The sequence below is a fragment of the Magallana gigas genome, chromosome 5 (assembly GCF_963853765.1).
Source record: "Magallana gigas chromosome 5, xbMagGiga1.1, whole genome shotgun sequence".
NCBI classification, from domain to species: domain Eukaryota; kingdom Metazoa; phylum Mollusca; class Bivalvia; order Ostreida; family Ostreidae; genus Magallana; species Magallana gigas.
In genome coordinates this window covers 33,793,442-33,810,380 of record NC_088857.1, presented here as the reverse complement: position 1 = coordinate 33,810,380, position 16,939 = coordinate 33,793,442, and the positions used below count along the sequence as shown (strand labels likewise).

Genomic DNA, 16,939 nt, shown 5'->3' with positions numbered 1-16,939 from the left:
TATTTTTCGAGCAAAATTATCATAATATGAAAATTCTTACACCTTAAATTAGCTTATACTGAGTATTGCTTTAACAACTGGTCGGTTTCTACAGACTTTTCAAAATTGGTAAACAAATAATGATTTTAAACTTGTAATTTTCTATTTCTATATACTTAATACTTCACAGTTTAAAATATCATAGAAGGTTTATTCTTGCAGGATTTTATCATTTTTCTGCGTTAACCCCCCCCCCCCCAAAAAAAAAACCCGAAAATTTATAAATTTGATTAATCTAACAACGACCAATATATGAACAGACAAAATATGTCGCGTCTTAACGTATCATATTAGGTGGATTGTTTAAACTCTAACTTCAGGTCATTGCAAAATGGATAATGTCGATTAAGTCATTACTTTATTTTTGTCTTTCCTCTGAAAAACTAGTATTGAGTTCTCTTGTCTGTATCCGGAAAGTTTTTTTTTAAAATGAAGATTTTTATTATAATAGTTAATTTGTCAGATTTGTCATTCCATGGTAATTTCCTTTCAAAATGTAATAGAATTAATCCTTATCTATTCTCGGTTATGTTGAATAGTACATGTAAGCTCATTTCGTTTAATTTGAGTATCTCCTTGACAATGAAAAAAGGTTCTGGAGATTGCATGATATTTTGTTGGGAAATAAAAACCTTGAAATTTCTGTGATCGAGTTCTATTTGCCATCAATTTTGGCTCGGGTTTTATTTTCAGGATATTGTCTTCAATGGTTTCCATGCAGGAAATAGTTTTAACAGCATTGCAGTAGAATATTTAGCTTTTTAAAAAAAAAAATCAGAATCATTTAAGTTTGATTTTGGACAGTGTCAAAAAGGACATCTTATCAGAGCTATACGTTGCTGTCTATTGTTGCAAATTAAAAACACCAAAAAAGCTCATTTCTACTATTTCATGTTTCTCAATGGAGTCAATGGACTACTGTAAACTAACTTTTATTCGCGTGCGAGAATTTTTTGCGAGGTTCAAGAGAGCCTTGTCGTCGCGAATATTTCTCGCCGCGAACCAGCCCTTGTCGTTTGATTCTTATCACAACCTGGGTCTGGATAAGGCTTGGTCGCGAAAATTCAGTCGTCGCGATCCAGTTATCTCCAGGAAATCGCGAAATAAAGTCGCCACGAATAAAAGTTGGTTTACAGTATGTGATAATCAACAAGAGGCCTAGAGGCCGTGATAGTCACCTGAGTATCATAGCCCTTTTGGAGTATAAACCCTAACTCGAGACTCCTCTGACTTATCCACACCTTATATTATTTGATGTTAAAAAAACGCCTGTAAATTTAAATTTTGTGTTTACTTCCACCTGGTAATTTCAAATTTTACAACCTAGCTAAACTTTATACGTGCTTTAAAAAAAACCCATGACTAATGTGCTTAATATATATGTATACATTTTAAATACATGTATGTAGGATAAATCATAGAGCACAAAAACATTCCTCCTTTATAACATTTCAATGATAAAATTACAATGATATTAATGAAAGACATGGTAAATGTAAACAAGAGGTATTTCACCATGGTGAGTATCTTATGACGCAATATACATGTACATGGTTATAAAATAAATATGTCCATCATATTGTTTCGTAACTTCTAGCGCAATCATCACTGACTCTAAACATAAACTTTTTCATACACAATAAGAACTTTATGTCATAAACGTATTTGTATAATCAAATGGAACATTTCAATGTTTTGTGAGATATAATATTTTCATATGAAATTTTCTCCTAAACCAATCAGATTCAAGAAGGGGCCGCGCTCCCTTCTCGGGCCTCAGGATTTATGGAGAGTTTGCGAGGCACGCGCATTTCCACATCTTTTTCCGGACGTCGGAATTTCAAGCTGGCGAAAAAGGAAACTATGTTGGATTGGAACTGAATTATGGCTGTTAGAACTATTATGACGACTAGAATCCCGGCACATAAACCCACTACAATGGCGGCGAGGTCTCTGAGCTTGTGTTCGGGGGTAGCTGGTACATTAGCCGTGTTGTTTGTCGCGTTCTGTTGGATATATAAAAAAAATTACGTGATTTGAATTTGGATTAAAAGTTAAGGTTTATATTTAAAGGTTTATATTTTTTTTTAGATTTATATTGTAGCAAGTTCATTGATACTTGTAGGAAGATAAAACTATCAAATTACAATACATTCAAAATGAAAGTAGTTTATATCATATTACAATCTTTTTATTTCATTCATCGTTACCTTTTTGCATACATACAATGAATTAAAGAAAAATAAATAAATGTAGCAAAAAAGTGTATGTATAATATATGACAAATATTATTTTAACACAATACCTGATAAACAATACGCAACATTACCATGAGAATATTTTTATGCATGTTAAATTCTTTAAATACTAAACTTTTATTTCATTGATCTAAAATTCTATAAACGATACTAAAAGATGATTTTCTTCCTGTATCTCGCACATCACACATGCAGAGCTAATCAAAGTATGCATTAACAATGTCGTCCGTGATTTTCTAACATCAACTCCTACCTTCCCCTGGACTGGTCATCACAATTTATTATTAGAACTGTTTAACTCACCATGATAGAAACTTTGTGTTTAGTCTCAGACAAAATTAAAATGTAGGCCAAATTTTTGTTTCATTCCATCTGACTATCAGCGTGTAAACAACGGAAGTATATAGCTAAGCTGTGTATGCTGTGAAATACGATTCTTTTACAGAGAATGTGATGATATCTGAAGCGCATCTCTCGACATTCTTGGCCAAGCAGAACAACAATGCCATCTCGTGACACCTCAGCTTAATTTAATTTATTTATTTCGGCAATGGGTGGTTGCCATTTCAAATGCTATTATTAAATAGTATATTAATTCCTTAAAAAAAAATGAAATGATTACTTTTATTATCGGAATTAAAAAATGACAATATACTTCGTGTTGAATAATGGTAGTCTCGAGAGGTCGTTTGCGACTGTATACGAGATGCGTATTTATATAACAGTGCAGCACGAGGAAGTTTGGATATACGTAGGCTATGCTAGTATAAATGACTGTATTGCAAAACGTAAATATACTAAACTTCAGAGTAAAAGACTTTGACTGCGGTATGGAAAGTTTTCTGATAGATTGAGGACTTTTGATTCATGTCTACTCACGCGCTGAAGTTCGTAGGTCACGTGATATCGACCTTTGTTGCCCATCATGTCCACCACATCTAGTACAGCCTCCTTTTGGCAGCAACTAGTACTAAATGAAGCCAACATCATTAGTTTCGTAAAAGCTTACAGTTTCTCTAATGTCGAGGTTAAAAAATTCATCAAAAGAAAGGTCAGAGTGGAGGGGCCAGACAAAAAGTGGATGGATAGACTGGGTTGTATGTTTTGTTTTTTTTTTTTAGTGGAGAAGTCAGGTTCCACCTAACCCCTTCCACTCCGTTGGTGCGTTTCTGATACAGTGTTTTTAAATCGACAGAAATGGAGTTCATGGAGTATAAAATGACTTAATTCTCCTGGTTAATACCTTATGTTGCCATGGATTGGAACGTTGGACAGACCGTCCGTGAAGTTTTCCGTCTGAACGAACGAATGGATCGTGTCCTCCACGGTCACTGTGTGGATCCCGGACTCGTTGTCCTGGACAATGAACACCACGACCCACTCACCCACCTATGTGTCGGACCAAGAGAGTATCATTAGAGTATCTAGATCAAGGTTTAGGTTAGGAGAGAGCAAACAAGGCTAGACATTAAAGACATTGAATCTGCTGAATTATATTTCACTTATTAGTATACATAAAGTAACACGTCCGTGTGGTGTGGTTTCATCAGTATTCGTTGAATACCAATTTCGTGGATTTCGATGTGGAGTTGAATGATCCATTGATTAAGTTTTCGATGAAGTGCAGTCACTAATAGCACATTGTATTGGTAGGATCATCGCCCACGAATTTTTCATATCCGTGAAACCATGCGTTTAGATCCGTTTTAACAAGAGCTTGGACTTTCGGTGGGATGTTTCTATTTAGTTTGCTCATCAAATCAAGCTTTCAATTATTGACCTCCTGTCTTTTCATTCGCTACGAGAAGCTCAATATTATTCATATTATTAGAATTCAAAACTGGAAAGTTGTTTGCCATGATCCAATTTGTTGTGTGAAATTGGGGTTGAGATTTAAAACGTGTACGGGTACGCGTACGTGTGTTAAAACTACACGTACACGTACACGTTTTCGTAATTTATCAGTTGAGATTTCTTAACTTGTAGAATATAAACGTGTACGTAAATCGACGCAGTTTTGTGACATGAATTTATTTAGTTAATTCCAAATAAATGGTAAATTTCTTATCAATTTTCATGCAAATGAAGTTTAAAAATCTATATGATGTATCACATGAATACATTAAATTATCAATAAGATTTTATTTGTTGTAAAAAGCTACACGTTTGTACTTACGTGTAGACGACACTCTACAAGTTTAGAGAACGTGTAGAAACTATGTCGTCACAAAAACTGATGACGTAATACGCGAAGAATTTAGGTGATTCCCCTAATTCACGTACACGTACCCGTTTGAAATATCAACCTCTCTATTCCAAATTTGTGTACGTGTACGTGTAAACATACTTGCAGCTCTACACGTACCCGTAGACGTACACGTTCAAATGCTTAACCTCTAAAAACGTGTACGAGTACGTGTAGTTAAAACACACGTACGCGTACCCGTACACGTTTTAAATATCAACTTCTCTGTTGACTCTAATTCAACGAAATATACAATAAAATCGGACGAGTATCATTGCATTAAATGTATCCATATCTATTAGCCAATGACTGGACAGTTAACCATGGGTTAGACACCGCCTTAATCAACTCGGAGTTTGTCACGTACTTCCCTGCCCAAGCTCTTGAAAAGGCTCTAATTAAATCCACGAAAATTAATGCTTAGACGAATATTGATGAAACCACAGTACTTAATAAACGAAACAACAAGTACTAGCAAACTCTGACAAACGATACAATTATTTAAAATCTTAAAGATGCTACAACTGCAATAAGTTTTGTTTCGGGGGGGGGGGGGGGGGGGGGTGATGGGGGAGGGTGTCAGATTATATTTCATAAGGATCTCCGTACCGAGCACCTGACTCTCCGATCACACCTGTCAATAAAGGACACCTTGCTGAATGCCGGTGGGGATACGTCAGTCTTTGGTGTCGCGTGTGTTGTACCCCCGGTTCCAACAGCATTGCGAGGGAATTTTGTGGTTTGAATTACATGGCCATGACTATTGGTAGATGTGATGTCATCAATAAGAGTTACATGGCCTTTAGTACTGCTAGACGTGATATCACTGCCAATAGTTTCAGGGTCTTGCGTATTGCTGGACGTTACGTCACTGACGAAGAAATGCCTGGTAGATGGCGTTGTATTTTCGGAAATCATTTGATTAGTTCTTGTAATTAAGGAGCCTCGTTTGGAAACTGCTTCAGATGACATTAGATTTTCTACTGTACTTATGGGATGTTCATTGCTTTGTTGCACCACCAATGGTTGTTTAGCGAATGCTATGTTCTGACCGTCTTCCTCGACACTTAGGGTTACGTCGCTGTAAGAAATTCATAGTTTTCGTAGAATATCTTCACCAACTTCATTTCATACAAATAAGTCAGTATTCAGAGTCATTTATAGCAAGACCATTTTAATATTTTAAAAAAAATACATTTTCTGTTTGATAAAGGTTTGATATGAAGTTATATGAAGCCTGTTTTTATGTTTTGATCTTTTATATAAACCCTGTATACAAGGGCTATGGTTTAAAAGTATTATTTTAATAAAATTATTTATTTGTCGTGAAATCGAATTACAACTTTTCCAGTGCATTTTAATTTTAATTTTTATCCTGGAGTTACTTAATATATTATTCCGATTTGTTGAGATTTTTATTTTAAATGCTTTCTTGTCCCTTTATAAAGCGTTTTTTTCTTCTTCCTTGTTTTTTTTTGTTTTGCAAATAATGCAAAATAATGCTTAACTGAATGAAACGTACTTTATTATGGAAATCAGTTTTCTTTGATTGACAGTTGTATTGCATGACTAAACGAAAGATTGCAATAACAAAGCATTTAAATTCCTTACAATAAAATGACCATTTGCATCCTCGGTGTCAAAGCTTAATTGTAAAAGCCCGAGACCCATTCTTTTGCAATAAACTTAATCCCAGCCGACAAATCCGGGAAAATCATACCGAGCACGATCAACCTATTACAAACGTCAAATGCCCTTCACTCAATTAACTTGACAGAATGAAACCTTAATTGCATTTAGCGTGATGTGTCTTCTAACATTGCATCAGTTTAAACCGACTGGGTGTCATAAATCCCAAATAAGAGCAAGAATTTACGAATTATATTTCGAAAAAAATCGATTCACATTAATAAATGAATACTTCCTTCCTCGTTTTATTTTGAATGAAATTTGGATGTTTAAAACACAACTGAAACAGACTGCAATAAAATAATGTTTGCTATAATTTTGGGAAAACTGGAATTTAAAAATGCTTATCACAAGACTGAAACAGACCCCCAAAATTATTGATCTCTGGATAATTTTTCTACCATCAAGAGGCCCAGGGGCCACTTTGCTCACCTCAGCAACAAATTAAAGCCATAACCCTGGTCAAATCAGCATTGCAGTGTCAATTTCAAAATATCTAGACAAATAAGTACAGTATATCTTGCACAAAAATTTAAAATTCTGCCAATTTTTATCCACATATTTTTAGAGTAAATACCAAGCCCACTTTTTGTTTTAGAATTTTCAAGGGAATCATGGTTTGATCAAACTTTAATCTGCACAACCTGTGTTTTCACACAAGTTACTGCTTTTTGGCTGAATCCTTTTCCAGAAGACTTTTAAAAATATTTCTCTATACATTCCTATGTATAAATTTGACCACCCCATTGTTGCCCCACCTTACACCGGGGATCAAGATTTGAATCTACACTACCTGAGGATGCTTCCACAATGAGTTTGAGCTTTTCTGGCCAAAAGGTTTTTGAGATTAAGATTTTTAAAGATTTTCTATGTATTCCTATGTAAACATTCGACCACAATTGTGGCCCCAAACTTCCCCTGGGGACCACACGCAAACTTAAATCTACATTACATGAGAAAACTTCCAAACAAACCTGAGCTTTTCTGACTAACGGTATTTGAGAGGAAGAAATTAAAAAAAAATACCAACAATTTTTCAATATTTCTAAATTATCTCCCCTTTAAAGAGGGCGTGGCCCTTCATTTTGAACAAACTTGAATCCCCTTTACCCGGTGATGCTTTTGTCAAGTTCGGTTCAAATCGGGCCAGTGTTTTAGTGAAGAAGACGAAATTTGAAAAAATTTAGTACGACAACAACAACGACGACGACATACAACGAACAAATCTCGTTCAGAGAAGCCCACTTGAGCCATCGGCTGAGGTGAGCTAATCTCGGAAGAACTTAGTCTCGTTCAACCAGACGCTCGGCTGTCTCCGTAAATCTCCGACGGAGATTTACGGAGACAGCCGAGCGTTTGGTTGAACGAGACTAGGAAGAACTAAAATTCCTTAGAACATACCAGGAGGTTCCGATGGAAGAATTTGCCGATATTGTGACGTCAAACCACCCGCAGTGTTTGGCGTGCAGTGGAACTCCGACTTCATTAGCGTGTGTAATGCTGCTCTGAAAGTCCTGGTCAAGGAAATCATAAATGTGTTTTCTAAATGCTATGATAATAGACAATTCTATGATCAATATCATCGCAGTAATTTTTCTGCAGAAATGAACAACTTGTTTGTAGATTTATTCTTAATCGAAAGAGGCAATGCAGAAGAGGAAATAATCCTGTAAGGGTTTTTAGTTCATAAGAAAACCCTTGCTTGTAAGTTTTGGAACAACATTGTATATTTTTGTAGTATAAAAAATATTTGAAGTATTTTCCATGTATTAATCTACATGTATGACTTAGTACAAGTGTCTTCAATGTTTTTGTAAGTTTTACATGCTCATAATTAACAATTTAAATGTAAACATATTACTTACACCTAGTTTCAGTGAACTCATAAGGACTTGCACGCTGTATGTTTTATTTCTGTTTCCATAGTTATTTATACAGTACGTGAACGTAATATTAGTCCCGGGTGAAGAATCTATAAAGACAAAATGAATATGTGATTAAATTGTAGTACTTGGGATGTACCTTTGTGGTATAATTTGCACGTACATGTAAATACACAGTGACCCTGAAACAAAATTAATTTGGTGAAGTGTAATACCCCCAGCGGTCTGTGTGAGCGCTACTGTGAATGTCTTTGGGTGTATGGTTGCCGCGGTCTGTCTGCGAACTGTAATATTTTTCATGTCGATTGCTGTGACGCCGACACGGAAGGGCTGAAACAAATCCGGATTAGGAGATAATTCGGCTTATAGTGATATCATACATTATCAAACTACAGTTCAATCACCAACTGATCGTGAATGCATTTCATTTACACCAGTGGAGGAATGTATACATAAGAATGAACTCTGTATCACACTTGCTTTAAACTTGACAACCCAAAAAAGTTCTTTTTTTACCACGATAATTTTTACCTAAGTTAAGCGTTTTATAACCGTTAAAAATGATAAAAATAATTTTTAAAAATTTTGGTTCAAATCGTAACCATGTCCCTTTAATTAATGTTGTTTGCAAGAACATAGATACATTTGTATGTACTAGGCCTATAGGGATTATGGCCTACCTGTCGAGGAACGCTGATTTCTTGGCGGAAAAAGTTGTGATGTCGCCCGGCGCCCTGTTCTCTAACAGAGTAAATGTTGACATCACGGCCGCTCTCAGAAATGATTTCTATACTACTGACTGACTCCAAGTTCTCCATCCCAGATATCTCAATGCCAACCGTAACATTGGTGTCTACAGAGGTCAAAAGGTCGTGAATTCATGCATATAACAATGTCTTTGTTCTGGCTGACCAAGTGGGACGTGCGAATATGAAACATTCAAGTGAAATTTTCTTAAACATAATACCAGTATATAATAAATAGTTAAAATTAAAGTTAATAGTTTTACAAAATCGTTTATTCTTAAACCATCCAATAAATTTTCATTTTGCATAAATGAAAGCGTGTTAAGTATATTCTTGATCTATTGACCTTAAAATTAGGGAGAGGAAGATTCTTTAACCTTGTATTGGGTCCCCACTGATTGGTTCATAGTTCGAATCCAGAAAATGGACCAGAAGAGTGACGTCACTTTCCCCCCACACAAACACAGTGTAGGTCTGTTGATCTGTACACACCAGGGCCCACAAACCTAGTACATAAAACAATCAAGAAAACCATGTTATGTAAATGGTTATGTAGATTTACTTTTTTAAAATCATTTACAGGCGTGTAGAGCAAATAAAAAATTGAATTGAACTTACCTTAAATAACATTTTAATTGAAGTTTAACGCATTTTTGCTCTTGTCAAGAGTTTTCGGGTGAGTGTGCCCCCCCCCCACCCCTTTCAAAATAAAATAATGCTACGTGCTTGATTTTAATGATTTTATGAAATCCAGTTGAGAACATGTAAATAAGATGGTGTGTTACAACGCACTTTGAAAAATGACGCACTTTGAAAAAAAATTTCAAAGTGCGTTAATTTTGGGACCAAGTCAACGCACTTTGAAAAAAAAATATTTTTTTCAAAGTGCGTTGATATCGTCGATATTAACGCACTTTGAAAAAAATGTTTATGGTTTAGTGAAAATAGTTGATAGTTTTATATACAATAAATGATTGCTTTAACATTGTGTAGTTTAATGTGATGTATATAAAAAGAACCCACTGCACTCTCAGCTAACTTGAAAAACAGTTTCTAAATGAAAATTGTTTTCTTTTTTCATAAGACAATATCGACAATTTACACAGAAAAAAAATTCGAGAGGTTTGAATTATCTAAATATGACAAAAACTTCATCGCTTAGCAACTGCATTTTCCTTTTTTTGAATATGCAGCAAACTTACCTCTTATCTGGTATATTGGGCTATGCCCGAACGAATATGATTTATATATATGAATAATGGAGATTAATGTATAAAATATTTCAACTAGCTTATTGCAAATATGATGTGAAAAAAGGATACCTTAGTTCTGTTTATCAAAAACAATATGATATTTTAGAAGATCAGCGCGAGATTAACCCACATCCTAATGCTTGTTTTTAAGTTATAATAATTTAATGTTCGTTAATGTTAATATTCTTTTAATGAAGTGATTTATTTGATTAGAATACGAAAAGAGGGTTACTGTTGAAACACATAAAATGAGAAGGCTTACATAGGCATTGCCTGCTGCCTAATCCATTTATGTGAATATATATTTGCATAATAAAATATGTTCAAATCAAATCAAACACATAGAATCTTTAACATACCAATGGAGAAATTATTGTTCGACAAGCTCGTTGTTTCAATAACACTGCATGTGTTTATACAGAGCATATTTCTTTTTCCGATCTTAAATGTTTACCCAAAGTCGCTAAATTTCATATGTTTTGGAAGAAAAAATGAGGGGTAGGGGACCTCCTTCTTGTAATCAGTTAAATGATGCACTGGTATTTGACCTGTATCTTTGGTTAACCTCCACCCCCATCCCCGTTCTAAATACGGTAAATTAGATTCACGAATGTTAACAAATCATTATACTATCAACAAACTAAAAATTCAGTTCCAGAATTTGTGATATAGAAATATTTTTTCAAAGTGCGTTAAGAGTGTCGATATTAAAAAATGTTGGTGTACCTTCTTAACGCACTTTGAAAATTTTTTTCAAAGATGGTTAACTTGGTCCAAAATTTAACGCACTTTGAAAAACATTTTCAAAGTGCGTCGATTTTGTCAAAAATTTAACGCACTTTGAAATTTTTTTTCAAAGTGCGTAATTTTTTCAAAGTGCGTTGCCACAATGGTGTTTTATTTAATATTTTACATGATTTTACCTAAACTTGGTGTAGCTGAGTGAATTTGCTTTTTAACATCGCTGGACTCGTTAGCATCTGTTGCCAAATATGGTGTACCTGGAAACACATTCAATATATCTGAAATTCTGAATAGATATAGTCGTAGTTAAATGGATGCTTTTAAGGGACTAAACATCTTGGTTTGCGATGCATGATGCTGGATAAATGCATAACGTTCAGATTACCTTTCGGTCCAAATGCCGTACAGTTCTGCTGCTGTGTGACATTTTCTATGTCAACCACCAAATACTTCACTGTGGAGTCTATGCTGAATAAAACACCTGACCCATGGGTAGGCGCCTGAAGAGCTTCAATCAGGACTAGATCCGCCTAACGAATAAAAAAAAAAGGGTATAGATCAGTGTACATATATATTGTATCTATATCGGGGGAGAAGAGGTCGCATCTGGTTTTGTGAGATTTATCAAGTCGTTTGTTTGGTCTTAAAACGTACCCTAAGCCATCGTCTCACTTATAAATGTTTTTGTGATTTATCCTCACCCCCCCCCCCCCAATCAAAGTAAAGAATTGAGAGAGAGAGAGAGAGAGAGAGAGAGAGAGAGAGAGAGAGAGAGAGAGAGAGATACCTGAGATTCAGCGTTAACCTGATTAATCTTCGTGTCGGTATGGGTGAAAACGTTGGTAACTAATCCAAATATGATAAATATGACAAAAATAATAAAGTCATGTCCCATCGCGACTTTTCCATGTTATTTATGACCAGGTTAATAGTTTCATTGCTTTGTTTGTTATCTAATGTTTATTTACTACGATAACGATATTAGATATGTATATACAGCTAGTTCACCTGAATAAAGCATCAATATACTTGAATACAGATGAGATATATTTTGCTCGTTAGTCTAATGTTAATGAACATTTCTTAAAACATAAGATCGCAGATCAAAAAAGAAAAAATCTTAAGTTGGGGGGGGGGGGAGGGCTATTAGAGGGAGGATTTTAATTGTGGTTTTTTTTTTGTTGTTGCTTGAAACGGGGGTCTTTTGGTTCAAAAAAGCATTTTAGGTAACTTAATTTCAAATATGTGACTTTAATTATTCTTAACTCTCAGATGATCCGCGCGTGTATATATTAAAAAAGATATGACGCACTTCACACCCCTTTTTCTTTTTGCAAAATCCTATGCATTTATATACAATTAAAGGTTGACATTAATAAAAATAAATAATGGAAAAACTAAAAATATTTCAAGTTGCAACAATAAGTAACAATTAAACAGTCAAAAGCCGAAAAATGTTTGCATTTTTTCCAGTCAGCTACACCGAAAAGAATTTGGGCCATATATAACCAATTTCAGTTTAGATTTTCATACCTGCCTGTGCTCCTCTATATATCTAAATATCCAGCCAGTTGCTTTTTCATTTTAATAAAAAAAACCAATTGGTTTTAAACAAAAACAAAGAAATACAAAGCCCATTAATATGAAAAGTGTTAAGTATTATTTCCCGCGCATATACTTATTCATTTGTAAAGTTATGATATCAGTTTAAATTGTTTTATTATTGTGTATTGTGTGATTTTTGTCTTCAGCAATTCGTCACAATTTCATTTTGATAAATTATGAAAAATGATATATAAAACATAACATAAGATATAGAATTATATATTTTATATGCGCAATATACTCTATTCTTATCAGGCACAACACATGCTTTGTAAAAGTACCTGGTGACATTTAAAGCGTTCAAGTGATTGAGATTTTTTTCACCTGTATAATCAGTATCTATAAAACGCTTAATGGCGCACCTGGAAAGAATGTAAATAATTTGAATTTCACGAGAAAATATGTGAATATTCGTTAGAAGGAACAAAAATTCGTAATTATAACAGTGTGTTTGCTTTGAGATATTCACTGTTCGCATACATTTTCATTTCTGAAAAAAAAATATAGAATATACCTGTCAAAAACCAGACGGTAAACAAAGTTTTAGGTAAAAATTGGAAATGGGACGCCCAGAAGAAGATTTCGAGGTTACTAACCTTACGAAGATAGCAACTGTAGTTTTAATCATCTCAACATTGTGCCAACTGATAGGTTTGTATTTCTCTGATTAAGAAAAAATGATTAACGGAAGGATTGAATATATACCAAAAAACATCAGAACTCATTCAGAAAACAAGCAAGCCGGAAGTGATTTTACCTGTGTAGCATTTTTTTTTCGCATGTACCCCTTAGAGTTGGAATCTCATTCACTAAACTTTTATGAAGATTTAAGTAATAGAATTTTTAACATAGACTTATTATACCCAGTTTTATTTAATGATAAAAGTAAATATGTGTACCATTAATTAACGTCTTCCTTCTACTTGTTGTTGTGGTCAAGATTATTCTTATTTTTTTTTCTGTAGGCTTTGAGGCTTCATATCTTGTTCATTTTTAAGAGTTTTTTGATAAAGTTTTCGGGGCTAATAAACTTTATAAAATACATCTAAAACTTTTCATAAACTTTAATCTTGATACTGATTAAAATTGTTTCATGTAATGACTGTTTTGTATACTTTTACCAGGATTTGCCTCCTCCCACTGGGTGATTTCTGTGAGCGCTGAGTATGGCATCATTGAGTACTCAGGACTCTGGGAAAAGTGTGCAGACCTTTCTATCGGCTACCATAACTATGAGTGTGAAGGATTTGTGTGGGAAGATTTCCAAGTTTCCCGTGAGTTCTTTATATTTGTAGCTAATTCAGAAGAGAACATCAATAAACAGCGTAAGCTTGTACTGATGTGATATGTGAGTTAGAATGATATACATTTAATAGCGAGCGCAGCTCGCCGGCGCGCAGCGCCGGCGCGAAGCGAGCTCTACCGGCAAGGCGTGTGTGAATAGAAAATTCGGACTAGTTGCACATTCATTCAACGGATTTTTTTGGCGTCAGTAAATCGGACCAGTAATGCATCGTTTTAATCGTCCCAGTAGTTCCCTGTAATCATGGCAATTTTTATCACTTCACACTCTCACGAGAATCAGCAAGACAAATTTAGACAGTAAAAACAATAACGATGTAAGCGACATACAGTCAATGTTACCTCTAAAGTTCACCTCAGTACACTTTCAATCAAAAATAATCGTGTGACGTCACAAACGTTTACACATTGATCCGATATATTTTTTCGGAGTCAGTAAATTTTGACCCACAATTCATAGTACCAATGGTTTCCAACCTCACGTTCCAACATCACGTTCTCCCGAGAATCAAAGTAAAACCTTTGAAAAGCTTATAAGATGTGTAATTTTAAGAACATCATGCTTTTTAAGTAAATAAAACAGTATACTTCGCATACTTTTATTTCTCAGGGGAGTTTTAAAGAGTAAGACGACACTTAACCAACGTCAGCTTTGACGTCACAATAAGCACTGATAAGGGGAAATTACTCTAATTGAAGTTATTGTAAATCTGCTGAAATGACCAAAATCCTCTCAAAATCTTGCAAAGGCTAAGATAAAGAACAGCTGACGAATAAGGACATTTCTTCAGATACAGGAAACAGTTGTAAATTGCACTAATTTGGACGAATGCTCACAAATATTTTATTCACTATAATTACGGTAATTTCCTGAAACGTAACGTTATACGTAGCAGCGCCTTTTTTTAAAGGGGGTGGGTGGGTGGATGGCAGCCTCATCCAAAAAATCTTTGCAAGCAAAAAGAAAAATAAATCATGAAAATTCTAATCCTTCAGCTCTTTAGCAGTTCAATGGTTTCTTTATTTTCACTTCCATTTATTACATGCGGGGGGGGGGGGGGGGGGGGGGGACAACACCATGTTCTTTTAACATGATAAGCAAATATTTTTAAGCGTAAATTAAAAATAAAATTAAACATTAATTATTTTTTTTTAAGTGGAGGGGCAAATCCATGGTAAGTCGATTTTCTATGTATAAATTGACAAAAATAAAAAAAAAAAAATTTAGCATGGGGGGAGCTCTATGATGAGTCAAGTTTTATATTTAAGTTTAAGAAAAAATGTCTACTGCAAAAAAAAAGGGGGAAATCAATCAATCAATCAATCAATCATAATCACAATCACTTTAAAAGAGGAGATGCAGTGCAATGAATATTTATATATTAAAATCTTTATTATCTAACAACATTGTATCTGAGATTAAACTATTGTTCTACATATAAATAAATAAATTATAACAAATCTTATAAACTATGAATAATGAAAATTTACTGAAAAATAGGTATGTTTTATTTTTTGGCATTCAAATTTCACGTTGTTAATTTTATTTTATTAATTTATTATAATTCATTGTTTGATCACATGCTGTGCTCGCCCCAACGGTCGCACCGTAAAACATATTACTTTCATTAGTGAAAGAGAAACTATTAATAGTTTTTGTGTGTAACATTCTTAGTAGTACTCTTTATTCAAATTAATGTTCCTTTCAGATTGGTTCCGCACCATTCAGACGATGGAGTCGATGGGCTTTGTGGGAATGCTGGCCACTGTTGTCTTGATTGGACTGTACATGTTCAGAACCCCCATTCAGGGAAAGAAATCGGTTAAAAGGCTCATCATCACCCTATGTGTCTTGTGTGGTAAGAACTCTATGGTATATTTGGATTAAAAAACACTGGGTTAAAGAACAATGTACCGGTACAATGTATTGTAAAATAACATTTTTTTTGTCACCCTGAAAAGCAGGACACCATCCAAAGTATACTGTAAACGTATTACATTTGGCTGTGTATTCTATTTAGCCATTTTTCCAGAGAGCAACTCCCGCTTAATCGAGTACATTCCTTAATGTCATTGCATATATATGAGAATAGGTATATATACATCCAGAAATATGCCAATTCAAATCCATGCTAACTTGTTGAGAAATCAATTTCCACCAAATATAGTGCTTTGTACAATATGTTTACAGTATTCCATGCTTTTCATTTCATGGCCAGCAAAAAGCTGATCTGCTTAAATAAATATTGCATAATTGGCCTGGGTTGTCTCTTGTTTTTTCCATCGTTAAAATTCTGATGATTTGTAACTCCATCATATTAAATTGATAATTAATGAATCTTTTAATGGAATTGTCCAGGCACTCTGATCATTGTCTCCTGCATCGTTTTTGCCTCCTTGAAACAAACCCTCCGAGCTCGCCACATGCCCGGATCCACCGCAGAACTCTCCTGGAGTTTCGCTCTCAGTCTGCTTGGCGGAATCGGATCCATTGCAACTTCATTCCTCGTCTGCTTTGGATAAGAGGCCTCATCCAGAATTTGAACTGCTAACATTCCTATTATTGACAGAATCTTCAATCAAGATACATGTAGTTGTGTAATCATCTACAAACTTATCTGCTTTTACTTTACAGTTTACTTTATATTTATAAAGTTGATATTTTTAAAATAGAATTTTATACCAGTGTCATATTTTGCATTGTATATAAAATACATTTTTTCATGTTTTTACCCATTTTCATTAAGATCCAAACTTTCATCAATCCCAATAATTAGCCTGTATTCTTATATCAGCAGTTATCATCTACCAGTATATATATATAGTGAAGATCCTATATAGAAGCTGAGTTTTTTATTTTGCATAAGAATGTAAATACCAATGATTTCATCCAAAAGAAACTTTTCATCTCAAACTTGTAATTGACCCTAACGTTTTAAAACATTTAGGTCTTTTTCCATTCAACCCATCAGGTCGTAAAAGTAAATTAATCCGGATGAAGCCATCATTCTGCATGCAACTAGTATTTAAGGTCATTTTTCTGACAAGAAGTACTGCTGAGTTTCTTATTTTGGGGATTTTCAGGGATGAAGTTGATTTTATGGTATTATCTTTGTATATAAACTAATGTAACAAGAAAATAAATTTTATATACCTGTATATTGTTTTAATTTTT

At 34.3% G+C, this 16,939-nt stretch overlaps 2 protein-coding genes across 3 annotated transcripts; one reads left to right on the top strand and one right to left on the bottom strand.

The window, feature by feature from the left end:
- Positions 1-290: 290 nt before the first annotated feature.
- LOC105344134 (uncharacterized) lies at positions 291-11,809 on the bottom strand. Of its 2 annotated transcripts, none has more exons than XM_011451781.4 (12): positions 11,663-11,809; positions 11,243-11,387; positions 11,037-11,114; positions 9,238-9,366; positions 8,795-8,967; positions 8,330-8,444; positions 8,097-8,203; positions 7,633-7,745; positions 5,152-5,623; positions 3,541-3,686; positions 3,177-3,267; positions 291-2,045 (listed from the first exon to the last, which is right to left on the bottom strand). In XM_011451781.4, exons 1-12 carry the CDS (start codon positions 11,750-11,752, stop codon positions 1,785-1,787), a joined length of 1,920 nt encoding a protein of 639 aa, XP_011450083.3. In that variant the 5' UTR covers positions 11,753-11,809; the 3' UTR covers positions 291-1,784. The 2 variants fall into 2 exon arrangements, with proteins under 2 accessions (XP_011450083.3, XP_065940723.1); XM_066084651.1 differs by having other exon boundaries at positions 11,645-11,800.
- Positions 11,810-12,795: 986 nt separating this feature from the next.
- On the top strand, positions 12,796-16,923 carry LOC105344135 (uncharacterized). Its single transcript, XM_011451782.4, has 4 exons — positions 12,796-13,113; positions 13,587-13,736; positions 15,474-15,623; positions 16,124-16,923. Exons 1-4 carry the CDS (start codon positions 13,023-13,025, stop codon positions 16,285-16,287), a joined length of 555 nt encoding a protein of 184 aa, XP_011450084.2. The 5' UTR covers positions 12,796-13,022; the 3' UTR covers positions 16,288-16,923.
- Positions 16,924-16,939: the final 16 nt, after the last annotated feature.